Raw genomic sequence first — 25,686 nt, 5'->3', positions numbered from 1 at the left:
CCGAAGTCAAGGCAACATATTGAAAAGGTTTCACCAATGGGCACATTTTTAATTTCATCACGAAATAATAGTTTAAGAAGCGAACGTGTAGAAAACACTGATTTCTGTAGTAGAGTTCATGACGCCAAGCAAAGCCAGTAAACAGTACACTTTTTCTACGTAACTAGCCGCTACAAGTGAACAGATAACTTTGGTTATGGATAAAGACATCTTACGACAGAGTAATGGTCGTACTGGCCACCGTAATGACGTAATGGCCACCCCTGCTGTAAACTAAGTACTGCGAGATTTATTGGGCGACAAGAACCGAGGCAAAATATGTTTGAAATCATATGAAAACCGAGGTTTGACTGTAATTCCATACAGCTCTTTGCATGTCTCCTTTTCTCTCTGACTGCAATCATTTTTAAGGTTAATGGAATGGGAAACTTTAGTCATGTTGATAAAACTTAACGTCTTTTCTATAAAAAAAAAAAATGACAGCAGAGAAAAATATCTGAAATGTCTCTTCTACATTCTAAGCCTCCCAAGTTTAAAATGCTGTGGTAAAAAGCTGACAGAGATAAAAGCATCATCCAGTTGAGGAGGTAATCTTTGTTCCCAGCTCTCACTTTGATGTGCTTTCCCCTTACATTTGTTTTAAATTCAAGCTGAAGAAAGACGCAATTGAGATTTAGAATTATGAAAAAGAGGATGCGTTCTGCCGATACCACGGCTGGTGAATGCCTTCAGGAGACATCAAAGAACAAATTGGAGACTTCAGGGGTCTTTGGTTTTATTTCCACATTCGGCTTTCTTCCATTAGCCAGCGTGCAGTACAGTCTGACAGCTCGGGTCTGTGCATGTGTCTGCACAAAGCTACACCTCATTAGCGTGTTTGTGTATGATGAAAGACCTCCACCATGACAGCGGTAAATAAAGTATGCAGTAATATGTGTGTGTGGGTGTTAATGTGCAGCTTTTGCTGCATGCGGGTTGATAGTGGCGGCACGGTGCAAGCGTGCCTCATGCACTTTTTGTCAGATCACCGTTGTACTCAGTATGGATGTTTGATAACCCCTTGTTTTGCCGCTATTCTCGCTACCCAGCCTCCTTCATACATGCTGAGTCACTGAATAGATAATAAGGCATACGTCCCTGGAGCAGAGTTCACCCTGAATAGTATTAGCTTACTCAATAGTTAAACATCTCCATACACCACATGAGGAACAATCCACGAGGGACGTGTGAGGACAGAAGTCACTAGTAGGGTTTGTTCAGCATTATTCTTGAAGGAAAACTGCACTTTTTTCGGAATTTTGCGCATCATCCACAGTTCTTATGTCAGACATGAACACACGTTGTTCTTTTTTCTGTGCGTTTCTGTGAGACAGCTCATTACTGCACGTACCGCACCTATGCCGCCTACAGAGACCGCTATTAAAACGCCTCCAAAAACCTCCAACAAGGTTTTATGGTTTTATATACATGCTGTGACCATGTAGTAACGGGTACTACCTTTTGGTATTGGCCTGAGGCACTGTGAGCACGGCACTGACACACTGACGCCGATTGTGTGGTGAAGCTCGTCGCAAGCCGGCTAGTAGCTAGCTTGTGTGTTGTCGGTGCGTTGTGTGTCAATGCGGCAGTAACGTAGTTCAATTGGTGTAACAATGTTGATCAGAGAATGAACAATAGCCCGTAAAATGTGTGGTCAATTGACAGCAGCTTGTCACATGCTAAGCCTATCTATGCCAGCGTCTGTGATCGCTCACATTTCAATATCATTCGACTTTCTGGCATTTTTGTTTACGTGCCTAGCGGGCAGCATCTAGCTAGCTCTGAGCTACAAGTGGCTATTACGTTCATAGGATCATCAATTGTCGATTATCATCACAACTTACTTTTTTAAAGTGTCACTTAACAATGTTGCTCTCTTCTTATCATTAAAATACTCATGGCTTGTCTTCAAAACACTAGTTGTGTGTCGAAGTTGTGCACCTGAAACACATAGTGTGTACAAGTTTAGACAGCGATGCTATCACAGGGGTCTCCAACAGGTAAGCTAGCAATAGCTCACCAGCTGATGTTGAGTACGGTAGTTCACGAAAGAAAATTTGCTTCACCTCTTAGTATTTTTATAAATGTTGTCTTCAAAATGACACCCATATTTAATGACAAATGAGCACAGTGTGAAGATGCGCTTGGTAAATAAGGTGCCATTTAAATGTTAGCAGGCCTCTCAGCAAATTAGCAGTTTTGCAATGTTCTCGGTTCATGTTTGGCTAGTTGTTGAAAAAAGTCAAATAAATAATGAGTAAATAAGTCAGAAAAAAATTGCAGACGCTGTAGTGGCACAACACAGCGGCGGAAGTCCGCCCTACCATGCAGCCCACCACCACAGCTTGAAAAAATCCTAGGGGAAACCCTGCCTTTAGGACGCACAGAAAAGAGAAAAACATATGTGTTCATCTCTCACATAAGGATTGTGGATGATGAGCAAAATTTTTAAAAAAAAAGTGTTTTCCTTTAAGTGGGGTTACTGTGTATTCTGTGTGTGGGATACATGAGTTCACTTTTTCCACGAAATACACTGATTTAGATGATAATGCAAATGTGACGCCTCATCACATCTTGTCGGAACACAAAGGGAGAAGATGAAGAGGCAATAGAATTAAGTAGACTCAGAAATGGTGTGAATGTAAGTACCTGTATTCAACACAAAGGGTTTGCATGTTTAGGGATGCATTTCATGGCAAGGAATCCCTAGAAAAGACAGGTTTTATATGTTTTTATTTGTGATGCAGTTCCGCTGCTGCGGCGTGACCAACCACACAGACTGGTTTGAAGTTTACAATGCCTCCCGTGTGCCGGACTCTTGCTGCCTGGAGTACAGCGACAACTGTGGCCTAGACAACCCAGGAACATGGTGGACAGCGGTAAGCACCAGCATGACAGTCTTAGCAGTTGTAGTGTCTTCCTTTTAGGGTTTACAAACAGGAAGAGCAGTAAACACAAGCATGCAACTGCAGTGTTTGAACAGATGCACATTAGCATGGATGCTGTCTTACTACAACGGAAAACAACTTACAAGATCGTTTGCGAGCGCCTACAGTGTGAGATACTATGTCAAGTACTCTTAAGTGCAAAATGATTCGTACCCTCGCCAAATGTTGAGTTAAAGTGAATTTTAATTTGTTGAATTTGAGCTAGAAACCACTCATGAAGGCGGCTAAAGACTTGAAGAAGAATTCGTTAGAGATACTAATGAAATAAACTTTTATAATTTGCTTATTATTCATATACATAGTCCCTGGTGGTGTAATGGTACACGCTTCTGCCTTTCATGGAAGAGAGCATGGGTTTGATACCCAGCTACAAAAACGAATCCAAAACCATTCATGCAAATGACTCGTTGTGGTGATCCCTAACATGGTATAAGAAAAAATGAAAAAATGAAAAAAAAAAAAAAAAATTCATATCCATAGCTGCCAACCCTTACTTTTCCGTAAATTCCCCATATTTTAACTTTCACCCCGAAAATATCCTCTTCAGTTCTGCAGGTGACAGTGGTGACTGCGAGAATAATGGTACAGCACACTGGCTTCTCCCAGATGTCCTTGTAACAGCGCATGGAGTCCATGACCCCTCTAGCATCCGTTGGATTTCAGTAATCTTTATCTGTAATGACGGTTGGGACAGTCGAGCACTTCAGACCAAAAGAGAGGCCAATATTGCTGGCCGTTTCTTCTCTCTCCCTGAGCTTTTTATGATGTAAATTTTCACTTCCACGGTGATGGCTTTCCTTTTCTTTGGTGCACTGCACTTTTGCAGTCCAGAAAGTTAACTAACAATCGATGTTATTCGTCCTCAGTGTGGCTGAGCAGGCACACATTGCATTTGTGTGCTGTGGGCGCGCATCTTCTTCAGCTGCCACGTGTATTCCACTAGTTGTTGAGCAAGTATCATGTACACCGACCAAAATTACATTTTTACTTAATTCACAGGAGTGCGTTCGTAACCAAGACGCGTAGTTACACGGAACGCTGTACAATGAGAACCACCTGTATATGTCATTTTAGAGCCAATATGTCACCTTACTGATGAACAGAAGTGTTATAATGCGCAACCAATCACCCGTGGTTGCTTTTCCAGGCTTCTGATTGTCTAAAATTTGCATGATGGCCAGGCAATGTGTTTTTATGCGGACATTCTTTAAAAACTCACCTTTTGCGGATGTGGTCATTGTGCATTTTTTAAAATATTTGCGTTGGACATGGCCTTAGTTTTTCCTTCAGTGAATAGGCTAACCTCGCAAGATAGCTTGTAAAACAGGTTTTAAAACTGTCACTGTAATGTTGGGACTCGCTTTGCGTTACCGTCTATAGTCGTCCTTCGTTTATCGCGGTTAATTGGTTCCAGACCCAATCGTGATGAGTGAATTTTTGTGAATTAAGATTCTTTGTTTATAGATGGAATAATTTCATAGTTAGAGTATAGAAAACCTGTTTACCACCTTCTAAATACGGGTTTTAACATTATTAGAGCCCTCTTAGACATGAAATAAAACCCCTATAGTCACCTTTACACTTGTAGTACCCACTATAATAGATATCATCAGAGAAAATAAGCCATTTCAGACATAAATAAAACGTGTGCTTGTGTGTTTTGCTGTAAACGTTCCAGATGTGTGGAGGATGTGAAGTGAAAAACAGTTGAGTTTTAGCTTGGCGTGGGTTGTGGCCCCAACAGTAACCCATTTTGTTATTATGATTATTATTATTGTGCCTCTTTTGAGATAATTGAAACCTACAATGAAAGTCTTTTGTTTCAGCGATCAAGTCTGGTGCTTGTCTGTCCTACCAGACATTACAGTGACATAACTGACACCTGGTGACCAATGTAGAATGCTACGTATCACAATTTGAATGCATCGACATAATGCGTTATATTTCCATTTCAGTTCATTCAGTCATTTTATGCTTTAGGCAAAAATATGTAACGTGTTTATATATGCACATTTCTTGACGAAGAATAGGCCGTATACAGCCACGAAACAGCGGGATTTATTAATCAGTATATTTTTCAAAACCTGTGATAGAGTGAAGCTGCGAAATTCGAAGCGCAAAGTGGTGAGAGACGACTGCAACATGCAAAAAGCGGATAAAGTGCACACTAGCAGTTTTGCATGCCTCACACTGACGGAGAGAGGCTGCTAATGTTTCTTCAAAATTATTCAAAACAGTTGAATGCAGCAGTATTTTGTTGCAGGTAAAAAGCTGTAAGAAGCATTTGCCCAAAACCATGAATATCATGAATGGCAATGGTTTGGTTGTGTATTTTGTTTTTTTAATGATCATTATTATTATTTTGGCTGTGACATAAACTGAGGGTGAACATCAGGGTGTTGAGTAGATTAGTAGAGTAGTACAGATTTTTTTCTTTTACTTTTTGACAGGGTTGTTAGTCAGTAAAACGTGCTGTCTGCTTTTAGTTCATTACCAGAGCTGCGTGTAATAGGATGCATATTTTCAAGTGAAATGATACAGCAGGTTGTTACTGGAGTCAGTTGGAGTTGCAGAGATAATATATAAGGACAGCTAATATCAAATATTAATTTAGAACAAACTCCACCTCCCTGTGACCTGCTTTTCACCCGTGCAAACTCCTCTGCACTAAATTCATGAAATCCCTGCCTTGCCTGTGCTTCCTAATATCTTGTCACTTAGTAACATTAGCCCCATTCTTTCAGTCATGAGCTGAGTGGGAAGAGTAGCGGCCGCTCTCTGTCTTTTTGACAGCAAAGACAAAAAAATATCATTATATAAATATAAAGAAATAAATATTAAAACATGTAGCGGTACTGAACAATGTTCTCGTTTTTCAAAATGTCCTTTACCTTTTTCTCCATCACCATCACACTACCACCACCATATTTTACTGTTGGTATGATGTTCTTTTTCTGAAATGCGGCGTTACCTTTACGCCAAAACTAGAAGAACAAAATCCCGGTTCTTGCAGTATTAATCACTGAGAGCTGAAAAACTGTGATTGTCTTTCAAATAAAATGACATGAGCACAGTCAGTGTGACAGACTATAAAACATTGAGCAACCGTTTGCCTCCTTACATGTTCTATTGATGCAAATATGAAACATGAATATTTAAAACAGCACATAAAGAACAACTGTGACTGCTATACCATTTATGAGTGTGACAAATCCGATCCCAAAGACACCGCGCCCCAAGGAGCCTAACCACTTCAGGCCTGTTGCCTTGACTTCTCACCTGATGAAGACCATGGAGAGGATTATCCTGCAGCACCTGCGACCCCTGGTGGGCACTCAGCTGGACCCCCTGCAGTTTGCTTACCGGCCTCGGATCGGAGTGGACGACGCAGTGATCTACCTGCTGCACAGATCACTGTTACACCTGGAGGACAGCGGGAGCGCTGTGAGGGTCATGTTTTTTGACTTCTCCAGTGCCTTTAACACCATCCAGCCGTCACTGCTCAGAGTGAAGATGGAGAGTGTGGGAGTAGACCAACACCTGACTGCATGGGTTATAGACTATCTCAGCAATAGACCACAGTATGTGAGGCTCCGTCACTGTGTGTCTGACATGGTACTCTGCAGCACAGGTGCCCCTCAGGGTACGGTGCTCTCCCCTTTCCTCTTCACCCTCTACACCTCGGACTTCACACACAACTCCACACAGTGTCACATCCAGAAGTTCTCCGATGACACAGCCATTGTTGGTTGTGTTTCAGAGGGGAATGATCTGGAATACAGGACGGTCATCAGGGACTTTGTCAGCTGGAGTGAGCTTAACCAGCTGCAGCTCAACACTAGCAAGACAAAGGAGATGATCATTAACTTCCAGAGGAAAACATCTCACTTCACACCGGTGAACATCCAGGGAGCGGACATAGAGTTGGTAGACAGCTACAAATTCCTGGGTGTTCACCTTAACAACAAACTGGACTGGTCCGTCAACACCCACGCCCTCTACAAGAAGGGCCAGAGTCGCCTCCACCTGCTGAGGAGACTGAGGTCCTTTGGTGTGTGCAGGACTCTTTTACGGACCTTTTATGACTCTGTGGTGGCCTCAGCCATCTTCTATGCTGTGGGCTGCTGGAGAGGGGGCAGCACGGACAGGGACAGGAGCAGGATCAATAGGCTGATCAGGAGAGCGAGCTCTGTCCTGGACGGTCCTCTGGACTCCGTGGAGGAAGTGGGGGAGAGAAGGATGTTGGCTAAGCTGACATCCATCATGAACAACACCTCTCACCCGCTACATGACACTGTGGGTTCCCTTAGCAGCTCCTTCAGCAGTAGACTGTTACACCCACGGTGTAAGAAGGAGAGGTTCCGCAGGTCCTTTATACCGACCGCTGTAAGGCTCTACAACACCTGCACCACCTGAACCATGTTGTAGTGCTTTACTTTACTGTTCTCTTTACTTGTCTTGCTTGCTTGCTGCTGTAACAAGTAAATTTCCCCGCTGTGGGATCAATAAAGTACATACAATACAATACAATACAATACAATACAATACAAAAGGTAGGAGGTTTGAATCGGAAACAGTGTTGCCAGATGGGAAATGCCAAATTATCCTACCAGAAGCTTACCGTGATATAGGTGAAAAAACGTATTAACAACAATTACAACTTTCTTATTAAATAATCATAGTAAATTTAATTCTCGTGATATTCCGACTTTATTGCCATATTTTTCCCCAACCCAATTTTCCAAAAATGGCAACGATGTTATTTTGTTCTGTTGGTTTCTCATAATATTACAACTTAAAAAAAAAATGTTTATTTTTCTTTATTTCAACTTAATGCTTCTAAAATGAACTTATTTTTGCTCATAATATTACAACATTATTATTTAAAATTATGTTTTTTACTTTATTATTGGAAAATTACCGCAGATTTTTTTGTTAAATTCAGTTTTTATTTTATGTGGCCAGTAAAAAATACACATTGGACACCACTCGTCTAAATCACAAATAAAAGTCAGGTCTTCTTTCAAACAACGTTTTTTTAGACTTGCCCTGATTTTCAGAACGGTGATCTCTGCCACCCTTTGCACGTTGCAACAGCGACAGAAAGCGTTGCTGGTAACACCAACAACAGGTTCTACTGTCTTTTCCCATTGACTTCTGTTTAAGACTGCTGGCAATGCTGCTGCTTGTTTTTCTCTGTCATCCTTGCCTCCTCTTCTTCCCTCGCCTTCCTGTCCATTGTTGTTTACGTTTCCGTGCTATGCTCTGCGTCACTCGTGCTACATTGTGCGTTGATTGGCTGGAAAGAGGCAAGTGAGACAATGCAGAACATCAGGCGCAGTCTTTGCTCATAGCCTTGCGGTGAAGGGGTTAACTTATCGTACATTGTGGGACTAATTGATTGTACAGAGGGTGAAATTATCGTACAAATACTGTACACTAATTAGCGTACATCTGTCAATGCTGATCCGACAGCAACCACAATTAAAACCACAAAAAAGAAGAGATAAAGTTTACCTGTTCCATAAAGAGGCAGACCGAGTCAGGTCAATATTTCTAATATAGTGCCAATGCACAACAGAAGTTATCTCAAGGCACAAGCTCATTATACATTAAAGAGAACCAACTGAACCCCACATGAGCAAGCACTTGGCAACCGAGGCAAGACCTACTTGTGGATGTGAGTGGGCCCATCATTGGATGTGACAAACAAGTGGCTGAAACGTTTCTATCTGCCCCGACACACATGGCCTTGCAAAACAATCCGCTTGGCATGTCAGCTTATGACACAAAACGTTTGCCACAAACAAAGCAGAGACAGTAGCTTTTGAGTTGTGCTTGTTGCATATAATTATCCTTACAAATAAAGTACAGGTGAAAACATAACCTCCTCTATTGGTGGAGAAAAAGACCTGCTTGGCGGAGGACATAAGGGAATAACTGCGGCATCGCCGTTTTTTTCACAAACATGTTGTAACATTTAGGTCCCGAATTATTAGTTTATTATTATTAGAGATCATGATATTGTCTTTAGATTCTGGGCTTTACTACATATCACATACAGTATTTTTCAGGGGCTCAAAAGTGTTATTGTAAAAGTGACATGCTGTAAATGTAATAATCAATATTACTTGGATGAAAATCGTTTGCAGTCAGTGACTGTTGCTTTACCAGGCCTTCCCTGCAGCCACCTGGGTTTTCCTGCATTCACTTTTGTCTTCAGTATGTGGAGAACATGCTCTATTGGGTTGAGATCCATCCATTAACTTGAATGATATTCCCTTTATTTTCATTCAAAAGGTTGTGCTTTTGCAGTTTGTGTAGGGTCATTGTTCAGCTGCACTGTGAAGCGCCGCCTTGTCAGTTTTGTCGCATGTGGCTACACCTCACAATTCATCTTGTTACTTTTGTCAGCAGTCACAGCATCAGTAAACACCAGAGCGCTCGTTCCATTAGCAGTCATACGTGTCCATGCCGTAACTCAGCCTCCACCATGTTTGACACATGATGTGCAGTGGAACCCATTTATGCCGATGCCCCTCAGACAGGGTGACCCATATCGACATAAGTGATTGTCGACATAGCCGAAACCCAAAAAAAAAACATTACGGTACTTGCACGGTTACCTATGCCATTGTTTTCCTCCATTTGTGCATATTTTTACTATTCTTTTCATATGATATTTCATACTACAGAAGTATCTTGGCAACTGTGACAATAAAGTTTTTGTACACGCGAAAACAATCTCAAAAAATGTATTGAATGGTTGCCTTTTGTTAGTTGCTGTGGTAGGATCCATGTTAATCCTGCTTTTATTCTGAAGCTTATTTTGCCCTGAATAGGAAGTCATTGTGTGCACATTTGCGTCCCTCGCCACTTCCTGGTTCGAATTTCCAGGCTTTACTTGCGGTTTGCAGTCATGCTGTTTTGTTGTTGAATACAGCCTATTATTATTTTCCCTAGCAGAGAAAATCTGTTTAGCATGTAAGGGCATCCAGATCAACAATACTATCTGCCCCAGTGACTGGACAGGACAGAAAAAAAAGAATACAGCCTATTATTAGTGAAAAAATATGTCTATTGAGGCAAATTGTATGTATTTTTTGCCAAAATTAAGCTTTTTCAAATGGCAAAATGAACTAAAATACAAAAATAAGCCATTCAGAAGACGCATTGAAAGACGCTGTGAATAATATTGTAGTATTCTACTTGTGTAGAATCAGTAATGTCAGTAAAGTTACTGTAATGTTCGGTGAGAGGTAGGTACAACAATCCAAAATAAAAACACGACTTACTGTTGTGGCCGTAACCCACGGCAAGATGAAACTCAACTCCGAACCCCCAACGTTGCTTCCTGTCTGGCGGAAGGGGACACATTTATAGCAACGCACATGAGCATGCGTCTTATTTATGTGTTAAATGGCTTATTTACTTTTATTAGATTTACTGTATTGGGTAATACGAGTGTAATGGTGACTATAGGGGTGCTATTTCATGTCTCTAATAATTGTAGAACACATATTTAAAAGGTTGTACACAGGTTTTCTGTGCTCTAACTACAAAAATATTCCATTGATAAATAAGGAATCCTACTTTGGGGAAATTCACATATTACGGGCACGTCTGGAACCAACAAACTGCAATAAACAAGGGATTGTTGTAGTTATGATTTGTTTCCCACTGCTTAGCGCTAATGAGGACTTTAACAATACTGCTACACATCCACTTGAGTTGATCCAAGTGAAAAGCAACTCAATGTTTTTTGGACTGCAAAGAAAATGAATATTCTTCTTCCATGGCCAAGCCAGTGGCCTGGTATCAAGCCAGTGTGACCAACGAAAAGCAGCAACTGAAGAGTGAAAGCCTGGCAAAGCATTATTGTCAAACGAAGTGATTTATTCGAACTCTGTGTAACCACGTAAAGGAGCAGGCCAGAATGAAATTGGGATGTGGAGCAAGATGATAGAATCTATCTTTACATGTTCCTCTTAAAAAATGAAAGTCATGGCATTCACAAAGCACCCGGCCTCTCTCTGCTGGTTCTGCTCTGACTGTAGTACTTGTAGCATAAGAGGCTTGTAGAACGTGCCATTTTTTCAGCGGCATGTTTTCTACTACGCTTTGGGAGTTGTTAAACTGCCACTGTAGGAACAGATCCACACGTTATTAACAAGTGTAATCAGCAGCTTGTTAATGAAGAAATTACTCATGAATTGTGCAATTCAGTGACACTTTGTACTCCAGTAGTTATGTATTTATTCTTAATATCTTTGCTTTATTGTATTTATTTCATGTTTCCACTTTCCATTTCTCATTAACAATTTATTTCTTTTGTGTTATTTTCATTACATGAATTCGTTTTCTATGGGCTTATCCTCACTAGGGTCGCCGGTATGCTGGAGCCTATCCCAGCTAACTTAGGACAAGAGGCGGGGTACACCCCGGACTGGTCGGCAGCCAATCACAGGGCACATATAGACAAAAAATCATTGACTCTTACATTCATACATGTGGACAATTTAGAGTCTCCAGTTAACCTAAAATGCATGATCTCCTGAATGTGTGGCCAACATGCTAACCGCTAGGCCACCTTGCAGCTATTTTCATTACGTACGTTTTAATCCTATTTTTAATCCTTATTTTTAACATTTTTTGTTGTTCCTTTTCCTTAACACTGCACAAGCAAGATACAGTAGTGTCATTTTTAATGTCCTGTTTGCTTATTGATAGTTAATTTTTTCAACACCTTCCTTCCTTTTCAGACAGGAAGTGAACAAACTTTAAAAGACAAAATGTAAACAAACAAGATATTGTGTTGTAAAAGCTGTTTCTTTTCCTTAGCTTTTCTTTCCGGCTCTTGGGACCGCATTGCTATCGGAGAAGTAGTCAGTGATCACGCAATTTAAAAGGTTTTCTAATTTGTGTTCAAAAATAAGAGCAATGTATTGGTGACAGAGCTGGACTCTTATCATCAATGAGAAATCGAGGAAAGAGCCTAGAATGAACGTACACAGGGTCTATATAGGAGTTGCTGCAGTTGCTGCTAGAAAGTGAAAGTCAAGTTTTTGTAGACGTGAGAGTTAAGCTTGTGTGAGTGAGCGCACAACGCATCCGTTGTGTGTCCGCCTCGTCCACTATTTTTCCATCAGTCATATGGAAATGTTAGTCGTCCACTGTTACTTCTCGACTGTGCAACTCTGATTGTGCTATGTGAGTGTGTGTCAATAAGGCCTTTTATGAGAAACTATTACACTGAAAATTCACTGGGCTAATTGACTGACTCTAAAGGTGTAATATCTCACAGTGTGAATAAATTAGGAATTATGATGAATGATTAATACATTTTGTAGTCTATTTTTGTCTTGTTGTCTGTTAGTTTGGCTATATTGTAAATAACCCCGCTAGCTCAATATCCTTCAGGGTTTAAAATAAATAAATTACTGAAATTAATGATTAAATTATTAATTTATTGAAATAAATAATTTCATTAATAATCTAATCAATTGTCTTTTAATCTTTACGCTAAGTTATGAAATACACTACTTTTTAAAATTTACCAGAATTTGCAAAGTATCGGTAATCAGTGGTATCGCACATCACTCGTGTTTGGATAACTGTTTTCTGCAAAACCCAAAGCCTCCAAAAACTCGGGCGTACGAAAACTGAGGTTCCACTGTATTTCAATATTTCTTGCCTATCTCATTAGCTTAAATAGCTTTATTTACACAAAAAATGCATTGTTTTAGATTCAATTAATGAATGTTGTCCACATATAAAAGAACTGCACAAATGGTTGATTTTCCGTCTTTATGGGAGATCAGACACTCCTATTGGCTTCCATGTAACGTGAAAAAGTGTTTGCCCCCTTCCTGATTTCTGATTTTTTTGCATGTTTGTCACACTTAAACGTTTCAGATCATCAAACAAATTTTAATTTTAGTCAATGACAACACAAGTGAACACAAAATGCAGTTTTTAAATGAAACGTTTTTTTTATTAAGGGAGAAAAAAATCCTAAGATACATGGCCCTGTGTGAAAAAGTGATTTTCCCCTAAACCTAATAACTGGTTGGCCACCCTTAGCAGCAACAACTGCAATCAAGTGTTTTCAAGTGATAACTTGCGATGAGTCTCTTACAGCACTGTGGAAAAATTTTGGCCCACTCATCTTTGCAGAATTGTTGTAATTCAGCCACATTGGAGGGTTTTCGAGCATGAACCGCCTTTTTAAGGTCATCAGCATCTCAATAGGATTCAGGTCAGGACTTTGAGGCCACTCCAACGTCTTTTTTTTTTGTTTTTCTTCAGCCATTCAGAGGTGGACTTGCTGGTGTGGTTTGGATCATTGTCCTGCTGCAGAACCCAAGTTTGTTTCAACTTGAGGTCACAAACCGGCTGGACATTCTCCTTCACGATTTTTTGGAAGACAGCAGAATTTATGTTTTTTTATTTTTCACAGCAAGTCCTAAAGCAGCAAAACAGCCTCAGACCATCACACTACCACCGCCATATTTGGCTGTTGGTATGATGTTCTTTTTCTGAAATTCTACGCTACTTTTACCCCAGATGTAATGGGACACACACCTTCCAAAAAGTTCAACTTTTGTCTCTTCAGACCACAGGGTATTTTCCCAAAGGTCTTGGGGATCATCAAGATGTTTTCTGGCAAAATTGAGATGAGCCTTAATGTTCTTTTTGTTAAGCATTGGTTTTTGTCTTGGAATTCTGCCATGCTGGCCGTTTTTGCCAAGTGTCTTTCTTATGGTGGAGTCATGAACACTGACCTTAACTGAGGCAAGTGAGGCCTGCAGTTGTTGTGGGGTCTTTTGTGACCTCTTGGATCGTCACTGCGCTCTTGGGGTAATATTGGTTGGGCAAATTATGTTTGGGGCGGGGGGCAATCACTTTTTCACACAAGGCCATGTAGATTTAGATTTTTTTTCCTCCCTTAATAATAAAAAGTTTCATTTAAAAGAAAACATCTGGAAGGGGGCAAACACTTTGTAATGTAGGTTGTAGCATGTTGTTATATGTCTTGACATATCAACCCTGGCTTTCCCAACATGATTTATACATTTTCAGATGCAGCACGGAGGCACACCGGGGGTTCAGATGAATGAATAACACAGGCCCACTGCATTACTTTCCATATTGATCCTGCTGAGAGTTATTTTACCTTGTGCCAAGAAAAATATAGTTTTCTGGTTCCGTGGTGTTTCAGGCAGCTGTGAATTATAGAGTGTTTTGTTTCTGTGCCTCTGACTCAGCTAATTGATAAGACAGATTGTATGAATAGCACAGTCAGGAATTTGTGTCTGTAGAAGTGCATTCAATGAAAGCACCACTGTATGATGGTTATGATAGCACCTTTGCCTTCCCTCACTGTGCCACGTGGTGTTTTTTCACTGATCAAATAGAAGCTGACACACATCTTTGCAATGTCGAAAAGACTGCATTCCCTCGGGCAACCATTTGCCACCCGGCCCTTTTGGCAAACACTGCTGGCATCGCTTGTAAGTCAGCGATCACCTTTTCTTTGACGCTCTCTTTCTTCACTGTGAGGACTCTCTTCCTTTTTATCATCTGTGACCCAGGAGGGCACTGCTCCAATCCTCCTCATTTTCATAATTACTGTATCATTCTCTTCTTTAGACTCTAGGTGGCTCAGGGACATTATACCCAGTTTCAAAAGGGATTTTGAAATGTGCTTGAGATACTGGCGAAAATGTCCCAGCATCAGAAAATAGAGACGCTCTTGTAGAGGGGGAAGAAATTGCACAACGCATTCTGTTGGAAATGTCAGTGGAAAGTTCACATAAGCTATATGAGGTTTAAAGAGCCTGGGGAGATAAGGATACTACCTCGGGAGATCTTGTCTTTTCGAAAGGAACATCACCGGAATCTAAATGTGTTGCCAAGTAAAATTGCACATAATACATATGGACATAACCGTTGGGGCACCTGGCGATTGAACCCTTTGAAAAGATGATGGCGTTTGTCTGGAAGAATTCTTGTCATTCATCTTTTCCTCACATTTGTGAGGGTTCTCCCAAGTTGTGTCACACCAGAATCTTCCAATCATGCCGAGGTGAGCCTTGCTTTTTGGACTAGGAACACAAAAAATGGCCCCAGAGCTGCCCAAAAGACCACACTTCCAGCCTTCACAATAAAATTGCTGCATACTGCATCCTGTCTGACTGTGCCGAACAAAATCAGGGTCTCAGAAAAGTAGCTTGAAATATCATCAAAGTAGGGCTGCGCGATATGGACCAAAACTCGTATCTCGATATATTTAGGTTGAATATTGATATATGATATATATCTCAATATTTTTTCCACAAAGTGAGTTTAGACAAAATCAAAGCCAAATATGCGTGTCAAGTTTTTTATTAAAATAAATACTTAACATGAGGATGTTTTTGAAGTTTTAAAGCTTCATGGATTTTTAAAAAATCGTATCTAAAAATAGCTGCTAAAATAAAGTAGGCCGTTCTCTTTTTTAAATAAATATAGAAAAAGTCAAATATAATCTTTTTTTTATAACAAACCTTTAGCTATGCTCAAATCCTCAGCTAATAACAAAAGAAGCATAAAAGAACACAATATGAAGGAGTGCCCGGTTTAAGAGCACATTTTAAAATGTCAGCAACTCAAAAATACCTTAAATTGAACAGTAGTATTTTTTAGGTAGGCATTTTTAGAAGACACAAGCATGTCCTTATTTTGTGCCAGGAACACCAACCTGTCAAATGCATCAGGCTTAGCAACTGTCTAACTTCCTTGTACATTTGTGGTAGAGCTTGTCATGCTAAATAATTGTGACTGCGAAGCTCGCTGGACATCGCGAGTTCATCTTTTTCAGCAGGTTTTTAAAGCCGTTTTTTCCACTGTTGCAACAGGGACCATATCTTAGCATTGTGATAGGACACCGCTTTGTATTGTGGCAGGATTGTACATTTGTGCGCAGCTTTGCACATTCCTCGTATTGGAGTTTGTGCCAAGTTTTAAGGTGGTGAAAATTTGTTTTCCTATGCTCTGAATTCAAAGTACCTCCAAATTACTGAGCTACGATGGAGTATTACGGCCACAATGTGACTAATTCTTCCACCGCAGATGCTGTCGCTTCGACTGAGCCGCCGGGCTTCTGCTCCACCCTTCCTCCCTCTTCTTTCATGCACGGAGGGGGGCGGGCCAGGATTTCACACACAGTACAGCAAAAGTAAAGTAAATATCGATATATTAATAACATCGATATACCGCCCAGCCCTACATCAAAGTAAAAGCACAAAATGAATACAGACTCACCATTGGTACGAGCCAAATAGTTTGTTTTCCACAGAGAAGATGATCACATAGTTGTTTGATGTGTGGGTGACAGGCAGTGTGCTAGCATGAATTAACTTGACAAATACGAACACTAGCACTCAACACAGACATAATAACGTCATCAAAGCTTACCGGTACCCTGCATTCACACCCAGCACCAGCATGTGGGATCAATAATGACCCAGAAAATATCTATTTTCTAGCTATTTGTGGCAGCAAAAAAGTTACACATAACTTTCACTTTGTCTAGGAGCGCACTACTATGGTGCATTCAAGGACCGCCAAACAAAGTGCGAATAAACAGTCTCCCTCGCTACATAGCGGTTCGAACATTGGACCCTCAACACAACATCACTGTGTCCTGGTTGAATATCATCTATTAGTAAAAAAAAAAAAAAAAAGCATATTTAAGCCAATTGTACGTACACATGGCCTAAATTATGCATTTTCAAGTCCTAGGATGGCGTGTGTGAGGTGACTGTTAGCTGAGTGCTAGCAGGTTAGCAGTGTAGAGAGTGGCCAGCAGCAGCTCCTTTGTGAATGTTCACTGCGGGTGTTCTGTGCTTGTTTATAAAGCGATTGAAGTGCACGTCTCTCCTTAACCATAAACAGCGACAGTAGAGTAGTATTCTCCACTGGTTTCTAGGTGTCAGTACCGTTTTATTGATGAGACAATAGCCACCAGCAGGTACGCTGTCAATGCTAATGTGTGAGCCTATCTTACCTTATTTACAGTATGTCTGAGATAGCTTATTTTCTATTATTAGGCTATGGGGGTGTTATTTCATGTCTACAGGAATCTAATAATGGTAAAAAAAAAAACGTATTTAGGTCATGAACAGATTTTCTATGACAATATTCCATTTATTAATATTGAATTTTGCGGAAATTCACTTATCGCGGCCGGGTCTGGACCCAATTCAAAATTAAATGAGGGATGACTGTAATGAAACAAAACGACCTAAACATGCGAAAATATGGGCTTCATAACTATATATAATATTTTTTCCAATAAAATAATAGCCCTTATTTTCAAAATTGATATGCATTTAAATATTGGAGGTAGTTATTGAGAAAACAATTTTTTTTTAAACATGTCTTTTTTTAATCATTGCTTCTGAAAGTTTTCTACTGCCTGGTTCGGCCCTGCCATGGACCGGTACCGGTACCGCGGACTGCTCTATAGTACGTATAGTTTACAATAGATTCTGGCTATTATGATCCGATAACATCCATCCATCCATTTTCTACGCCACTTATCCTAACTAGGGTCACTGGGATACGCTGGAGCCTATCCCAGCTGACTTCAGGCGACAGGCGGGGTACACCCTGGACTGGTCGCCAGCCAATCGCAGGGCACATATAGACAAACAACCATTCACACACACATTCATACCTATGGACAATTTAGAGTCGCCAATTAACCTAACATGCATGTTTTTTTGGAATGTGGGAGGAAACCGGAGTACCTGGAGAAAACCCACGCATGCACGGGAGAACATGCAAACTCCACACAGAGATTGATCCGACACCACCCATGAGTAATTGAGACTATTTGTGACTCTGCTGCATCGAGGCGTCATCATACGCTGTACAGGCTCACTCCTCTCCCTCCAAACCCTCCTGCTAGCTTGAAGTTGACTTCTCCTTCAATTTTGGATCAACATTTGCAATAAAAGTGACTGTTGTAATTATTAGATTAGATTGAGCTCCAGTAACCCTCCACTTCTCTTTAATTACCATTGTTTGCCCGCGATGAAGGAATCTAACAAGCTATACGCACAGAAGCACAACCAAAGCTTCAGCCTCAATATACCCACCACACTTATTAAAGGCATTTGCACTTGTACCTTTTCCTGCACGACTCAACCTACTCCCAGTTTAATAACTCAGTCATGTGCTTTGCTGACATTTAATGCCTAATTTTTTATAATTACCGACTTGTGGTAAATAAGATGGGGTTTTGAAGAAATAAACGGACTGTATTTTTAGAACTAAAGCACACACGAGTGGGTTTTCTCCAGCAAAAAAAAAAGTAGAATTTGCGGCTCCACTGTATCTTCATAGACTCTTGTATGTTTGTGTGTGTTCCCACAGCCATGCTACGAGCGAGTGAAGGACTGGCTTAACGAGAACCTGGTGGCCCTGTGGATCTTTGCTCTATGCACAGCACTTACTCAGGTAATTACAGAAAGTTCCATGAGTCACTTCTTGATATTTCCACTTGCATTCAGTCACTCTGACTTTTGGCTAAGTAAACCTAACATTTCCACTGTCCTTTGAATTAAGTGCTGCTGCAGGCTTTCTGTGGACAGCGGGAACGCAGTAGCCCTTTTGTGTGTGTTACCACTAAAGACCACATAGGGAGGTTTGACATTCCATAAAACTCTTTTATCGCCTTTGCAGCCGATTGGTACGTGACATGCCTACACAAGCGATAACGTGAGCGGCTCTGTTCTTGAAGGCATCAATCACGTGGCTCTTCCTCTGCTGCAGCTGCAGGATCATTTGTAGTCAGCCATTAGACTCTCAGTGGTGCTTTGAATTTTCTAATGCAGCCAAATGAAGCAGAAAGTAGGTGTAATCAACTTAGAGCGTACATAGAATTATGGCTCGTGCAAAGTGATGTATTACCCTGCATTTCAAAGTAACTATTTGGGAAGTACCTAAACCCACACACTAAACAAATTGAAATCTACATAATAATTATCTTAATGCGTTATGTGTTGAATATGCAACTTTAACGAAACTTTAAAGTACTGAGTCGGTACTTGTACATTTTCGCTGCAGCTATACTGTATTATCTTGCAATTTTGACAAAGATATTTGTGATGGACACATTGTAGCATAGGATATAAAAATGTGTTTACTTTAGTCACTTTACTGTATATATATATATATATATATACATTCCTGATTAAAATCTTAAGACCAGTTCAAAAATTGCTAGAATTAGCATTTTGCACATTTGGATCTTAATGAGGTTTTAAGTAGAGCTAAAATATGCAAAAACAAGAAGGGGGAGTGAGACAAAAAGCACTTTGAACAAGTCATTTATTGAAAACAACAATTAAACTGAAATAGGCTGTTTATCAGCTGATCAAAGGACCACAGGCTATAAAAGCCAAAGCCATTCACACTGTCATGCCCTCCTGATGGATAAAGCTCTGTTTTTCAACTGGTCGGATTGTCGAGCGGCATAAGCGAGGCCTTTTGCAGCGTGCCATTGCTGCTGAGGTTGGGCACAGTAAGACAGTTTTTTGAAAGATCCTGAGCATTATGGAACAAAAAAAGTCAAGTGGCAGACCCAAAAAAATCACACCTGCGCTGAGCCGGAGGAGCCAATTGGCTGTCCATCAAGACACAGGGCGGTCTTCGACCCAAATTAAGGCCCTTACTGGTGCCGACTGCAGCGCAATAACCATCAGACGGCATCTGCGGGAAAAGGGTTTAAAAAACAGTCTATTTCAGTTTAATTGTTTTCAATAAATTACTTTTTCAAAAAGCTTTTTGTCTCACTCCCCCTTCTTGTTTTTGCATGTTGTAGCTCTACTTAAAACCTCATTAAGATCCAAATGTGCAAAATGCAAATTCTAGCAATTTTTCAACCGGTCTTAAAATTTTGATCAGGAGTGTATCTGTGGTGAAACTTACAGCTGTCGGGGCAATATAGTGTCATGATGGCAGGACATGGCGTGGATCCATACATTCTAAAGGACGACAAAACCCCACAATTCACGACGAAGATGGGCCGGGTGTCTGAAGCAACCTTTTCACTCCTTGCCGGTCTTTTCTCTTTCCTTCAAAAGTTCAGTTTGTTGCTCTGGAGTAAGAGCCTTTTTGTCTGTGGCCTTACTAACCGTATCGTACTCTGTTTTATGTTTGGTCCTCAGATGACGTTTTAACTTTGTGGTATCAAAATCAGCTTTGTTAGTAGAAATTGTCATTTTGCAGACTGCAGGGCTATTTTCATTTACAATATAGAATTGCTTGCACATGGCTGACATGGCTTTGTTTACTTTCCACTTGCTGCAAAAAAAAAAGCACTTTATGGCAGCGGCTGTAAAAAAAACAACTAAAAAACAGCCAATCTTTATTTTTTTATTCCAGTATTATTTTGTTCATAGTTCAGCCTTGGTGGCGTTCTGCACTCAAGTGGCATTCTAGTTCTGTGTGGTCACTGCTGTTGTATAGCTAAAACAACATACTGTATCTAATAGTGGCCCTTTTCTGTACACCAAAATGGAAACCAGACGATATGGAAGAGGTACTTTCATCCAAAGTGCTCCACCATGCTTCTGAGCAGGGAGAGAATGTGGTCTCCATCCAGTGTCTTGCTGAAGGACACTTTGCCATGCGAACGTGGAGAGCGGGAGATTGAATTTGCTGAAGCTGCACTTTAACCGACGACCTGCTGGACCTCCCAATCATGAATCATCAGAAATGTGCTGCGTTCCCTTGACTTCCTCCTGTGTTTAATGATTGGGAAGAACTTGTGTACCTTGTGTGTGTGTGTTTTTTTGGTGATGTCATTCTTTTAGACTTGTGCCTGTGGGGGCAATGCTGTAATGAAAGCATTAGTGCGTAGCATGAGCTCATCCTCATTGTCTTTTATGAAAGTATCAACTAACTTTAAATCAGGGGTGTCCAAAATGTTTCCGCTGTGGGCTGCATATAAAAGAAAAAAAACGGAAGGCCGTGGGGGCTACTTTGATATTTTTTACATTTTTGTTCATTAAGCACACTAACATCAATCCAATCAATCTCAACTCTGTGTTGTAGGTGGCAAAGCAACCTAATTTATTAGGGATGTTGGAAAATATCGGCTGTAAAAATCGGATCATTGGTTTTTATGCCGACGGTGACGTCCTGCTCCACACATCAACAAGCTTACTAGCTCAGTATGGCCACAGTCTGAGAAGAGCTGCTGCTTACATTGGTATCGGTTGATATCAATGTCGGTAATGAAGTGCTGGACAATATTGCTGTATCAGATACCTGTAAGAAAGCCCATATTAAGCATCTCTAATATTTATACATATTTATTTCATGTATATTTTGATTATATTTTGCCAGCAAAATCACCTTTTTAACACAAGCGATAACGTGAGCGGCTTGAAAACCTACCAAATTTTGTAATGTAGCCTACATGTTGGCAAAAATGCACATATTTCAACCAAACGCTGCTTAGAAGCACCCAAGCATGTCAAATACCCTGCACCGGTGTGTTACCAGGAAATCTGGTACACCTGTTCATCATGACAGGATGCATGCACAGGCCATTTTGGTTTGCAGGTTTGCCGGATTTGGGCCATGATCAGTTTTTCTTTGTCTTCTGTGTCATGTTTGAAGGTGGGCCATGTTAAATTATGCTACCAACCAATAAAAAACAACTTGCAGGCCACTCCCTGACCAAAATGTATTTTCCCAGGACATGTCCTGTTTTCACGTCCCGTTTTTGTTTTTTTTAGAAAGTGATTAAAATGTCCTGTTTTTCATTGGGCCATTAAACTGAACGATATTAGGGCACTCTGCCGCACTCTTGCCAAAAAGCCAAAGACATAGCACAACATATGCGCCGAGTTTATCCTCTGACGCCTGCCGAGATGAAGCCTGGTAAAATTGGGGACGGTATGCACAACGGCGGCTCGAATTCCAAAGTTCTTGCGACTTCAGAGGGCACGTTTTTCCTGAAAATATTGATTACATTCCATAAATAAGAATTTCACCTTAGGCTCCTGTGTCGTCTGTTGTTCTGTTATTCTGTTGTCCATTTTTATTGCAGTTTTTGTTTGTTTTTGAACATTGTTCCTGTGGAATTTGTGCCTTTGGTTATAGATAGTATTTTGTAATATTCATCCCTCACCACTTTGTGCTTCACTCTATCAGGGTTTTTAAAAAAATATATTAATTACTAAATCATGCTGTTTTGTGGTCGAATACAGCCTATTATTAGTGTAAAAAATGCATATTTAAGCATATTTTAATTTTACAATTCAGCATTTTCAAGCATTAAAAAAGCTAAATGAACTTAAAGGGGACCTATTATATTAATTTTCGGGCCTTTGTATTGAGTTGTGGACTCCTATAGAGCAGCTACACACGATAACCCGCACAGAGAGCTTTGTAGATCTTCCAGACTCTGCACCTCTTCCTGCAGTGTTTCCTGCCTCCCGCCCAAACGGTCTGTGTAATTTACTACACCCCCGGCCCTCCTCCAGGTACGCCTCCTGCCGAGCCCACTTCGCTGTGATTGGTCACAGTCTCAAGCGCTCCCGAGGACTTCCGGACAGATGCCGAACCCCTTTTGTCTGATTACTTACATAAAATAAACAGGAGACTGATAAATTGTTACTTACAGCTTGCTCTGCTGACAACACGACCAAGTAACGTTGGAAAGGCGTCGGACTTGAGCAACAGTTTGGCAGAGAGTCCGTCTTCGTATTGGCCTACGTTCACAACAGTCTTGTGTGAAGTGGCGTTGACAGATGAGCATATTTTTCTCTTGCTGGCCGGGAATCGGCAACTCCAACCACTTCTGCCTGATGCTTGCCTCTTTAGGCACACTCAAACAAACGTTACCTGGTAGCAATACGTGCTAACACGGTGGGGGGCAGGCCCACAGCGTGCAGAGCCATCCAAACCTGTTTTCAGGTCTCACATCCAAATGCGCAAACATCATTATCTGACGCGTTGGCATCGTTTAACACGAGAATACAACATTGTAACATCTTTGGTTGAGAAAAGAGGAAAAGCATAATAGGTCCCCTTTGAATACAAAGATAAGCCATTCAAAAGATGTGATGTTATGTGGGATTCTACACTTGTCACAAGGTGTCAGTGATTACTGTTATAATGTTCGGTGAGACACACAAGCACCAGGCCTGATCGCCGGTTTGAATTACCTCACAACAGGCACAATAATTCCTAACACGGGCTACTGTTACAACCGTAACTCACGCCAAGCTAAAACTCAACTCTGAACTCCCCCCCGTCACTTCCTGTCACCTACAACCAAAACACATTTACAGCAACACACACAAGTACAAGTATCATGTATGTCTCAGTAACACGAGTGTAAAGGTGACTGTAGGGGTGTTATTTCATGTCTAGAGGACTCTAATAATGTTAGAAACCATATTTACAACATTTGGTACGCCTGCATAATCTAGTGAGACTATCTGGAAAATGACGTCTCCACAACTACACAGGTTTAGCACAGGTGAACAGTTTGCTGTAGCGTAGAGCTGAACCCCATCACACCGAGAGCCGTTTGTGGTCTATGTTAAACACCTCTCAGTATGAGGAATGCAGTTTGATGATGGCAAAGTGAGCCACGGAGACAGAAGAGTTAAACATGAATGTCCGATGTTTTCCAGATCCTGGGCTTGGTCTTCTCCATGACGATGTTCTGTCAGGCAGTCAAAGTCGAAACCTTCTACGCTTAGTCCTCAACCCTGACGAAACTTCAGCACATCTGCGTTGTTCCCGCACGTAGCCGGACAGATGCAGCCTTCCTCCTCCCGACACATACTCTTGCTCACTTTCAACAAGCACAGTGTTATACTTTTCCTATCATTTGCTATGTGTGAAATACTCATTTCTGTGATGCATTTGACTAAGCAGTATAATGAACGTGTTAAGCAATGTAACCTGTTTTTAATGTGTTTGTTTTCATTTATTTTATGTTTTTATGTGTTTTCAAGCGAGAGGCTCAGTGAGGCAAGTGCACTGGTGAAGTGCTGCAAGTGCATGTCTGCTGCGATGGTGTGTAATAAATGTTTTGGATCTACAGAGCAGTCAGTGTGTCGTTACTCACAACGCTTGAGGCTTTCAGTGTGTAATCCAGTTGTATCTGTGTCAAAAGTGATGTACGCGACAAAGGATAGTGATGGTGTAAACCTGGGGTACATTTAGCACCTAAAATCATACAGGAGGCCCTCTGTTTACGTTAGAGCTCTTATCCCACCACAGGTATGTACAGTAAGTCGAGATTTAGTGTAAGTCAGAACTTACACCTAAAGTGACTCACATCATACACAGAACACATAAAGGACATATAAAATACAGTCCTAAAAACATGAAATGCAATAATTAAATTAAACGGTAATGAAAAAAAAAGATCCCTGTTGTTGACTTGCACACCAGAAGGGGCGTTGCAATGGAGGGAGAGATACTCTTTTGGCAGTAGGAGGTGTCAAGAATGAGACCACTATGCTGCTAGGTTATCACTGTCCATTTCATAGGGGCAAATCCTTCCACGTGTTCAAAGGTACCATCTGTGGCAACACGAGGGTGACGGGAGGTACATTTAAACAATGGAAGCCGACAACGCCACCTTGGGAGTTGCACCCAAGGAAAGGGATGTTGCACCAATGAGGCAGAGGTCTTGGTTTCAGGAGATACAAAATTATTTTCTTTAGTTCTCTTTTAACCTCGGTTAACGTCCGCCCTGGTTAGTGTAGTTTTCAGTTAATGATACAAAATTATTTTCTTTAGTTCTCTTTTAACCTCGGTTAACGTCCGCCCTGGTTAGTGTAGTTTTCAGTTAATGTCAAAAATGTAGGCCACAATTTTGCCTCAGTTGGCACGCGTTCTCGGGTTAGCATACAATAATGCACGCGTCGTGTTGTGTTCTTAATACACTGTGTGAGTCCAACTGTGTTCTTAGTGTATTTTTTTAAACTTTGTATCAACGGAATGACGCCTATTGTGGTGGATTGACAACCAGGAGAATCTAACAACCTCAAAAATAAGATTTTCACACGTATTTAAGCATTTAGAAGCAGCACCTTTCCGACGGGCTGGAGGCTGTTTCCCCTCCAGCTCCAATACACACTTCAATGGCAAAGATTATTCTGCAGCGTTTGAAGCCTCCGCCAGCTCTTCTTTTACCTCCACCTCTTACCTTGGGTCATCATCTGTAATCCATACTTAAAGCTCACTGGAGACATATTGATTGAATTTTGGCATAGAAAAAAAAAAAGCATCAGGTTGAAACTTTCAAGTTGCTTTAACTGCAGAGCCAAAATTACAGTCGCAAGGCTGCACTGTTATGAATCATTCCCTCAACTGAATTATTCACCTATGCTGTGAACTGCGTGCATTCCAAAGGATTATAAAAAGCATTATATCCCAAAGGAGACAATAGCAAAAAGTGTTAAAGTGCAATATTTTCCTGCACACACTGTATGTAACACTGCACCTTCCTGAGGTCATTTTAAAAAGGGCGACGCAAACGTCACAAAGTGAGTCGTTCCTGACACACAGCATGACAAACATCCTCAGCTCGTAATCCACCTTCGCTACGAGCTTGCAGAAGTCACGAGCAGAGCTCAAAAGATGACATGCTGTATGCATTTTTCCAATTGCT

General features: G+C 40.9%; 1 protein-coding gene across 4 annotated transcripts in view; it reads left to right on the top strand.

The window, feature by feature from the left end:
• Positions 1 to 24,123, top strand: part of tspan4a (tetraspanin 4a) — a 219,993-nt gene extending 195,870 nt beyond the window's left edge. For all 4 annotated transcript variants that reach the window (XM_054771980.1, XM_054771981.1, XM_054771979.1 and 1 more), the window contains 3 exons: positions 2,787 to 2,918; positions 18,411 to 18,494; positions 23,693 to 24,123. In XM_054771980.1, coding sequence (XP_054627955.1) covers positions 2,787 to 2,918; positions 18,411 to 18,494; positions 23,693 to 23,761 — 285 coding nt within the window. In that variant the 3' untranslated portion in view covers positions 23,762 to 24,123. The remainder of the gene's footprint in view (positions 1 to 2,786; positions 2,919 to 18,410; positions 18,495 to 23,692) is intronic.
• Positions 24,124 to 25,686: the final 1,563 nt, after the last annotated feature.

Source organism: Dunckerocampus dactyliophorus, chromosome 3, assembly GCF_027744805.1.
Source record: "Dunckerocampus dactyliophorus isolate RoL2022-P2 chromosome 3, RoL_Ddac_1.1, whole genome shotgun sequence".
Taxonomy (NCBI): Eukaryota; Metazoa; Chordata; class Actinopteri; order Syngnathiformes; family Syngnathidae; genus Dunckerocampus; species Dunckerocampus dactyliophorus.
The sequence above is the reverse complement of the archived record's forward strand: the minus strand, read 5'-3'. Positions and strand labels throughout refer to the sequence as shown.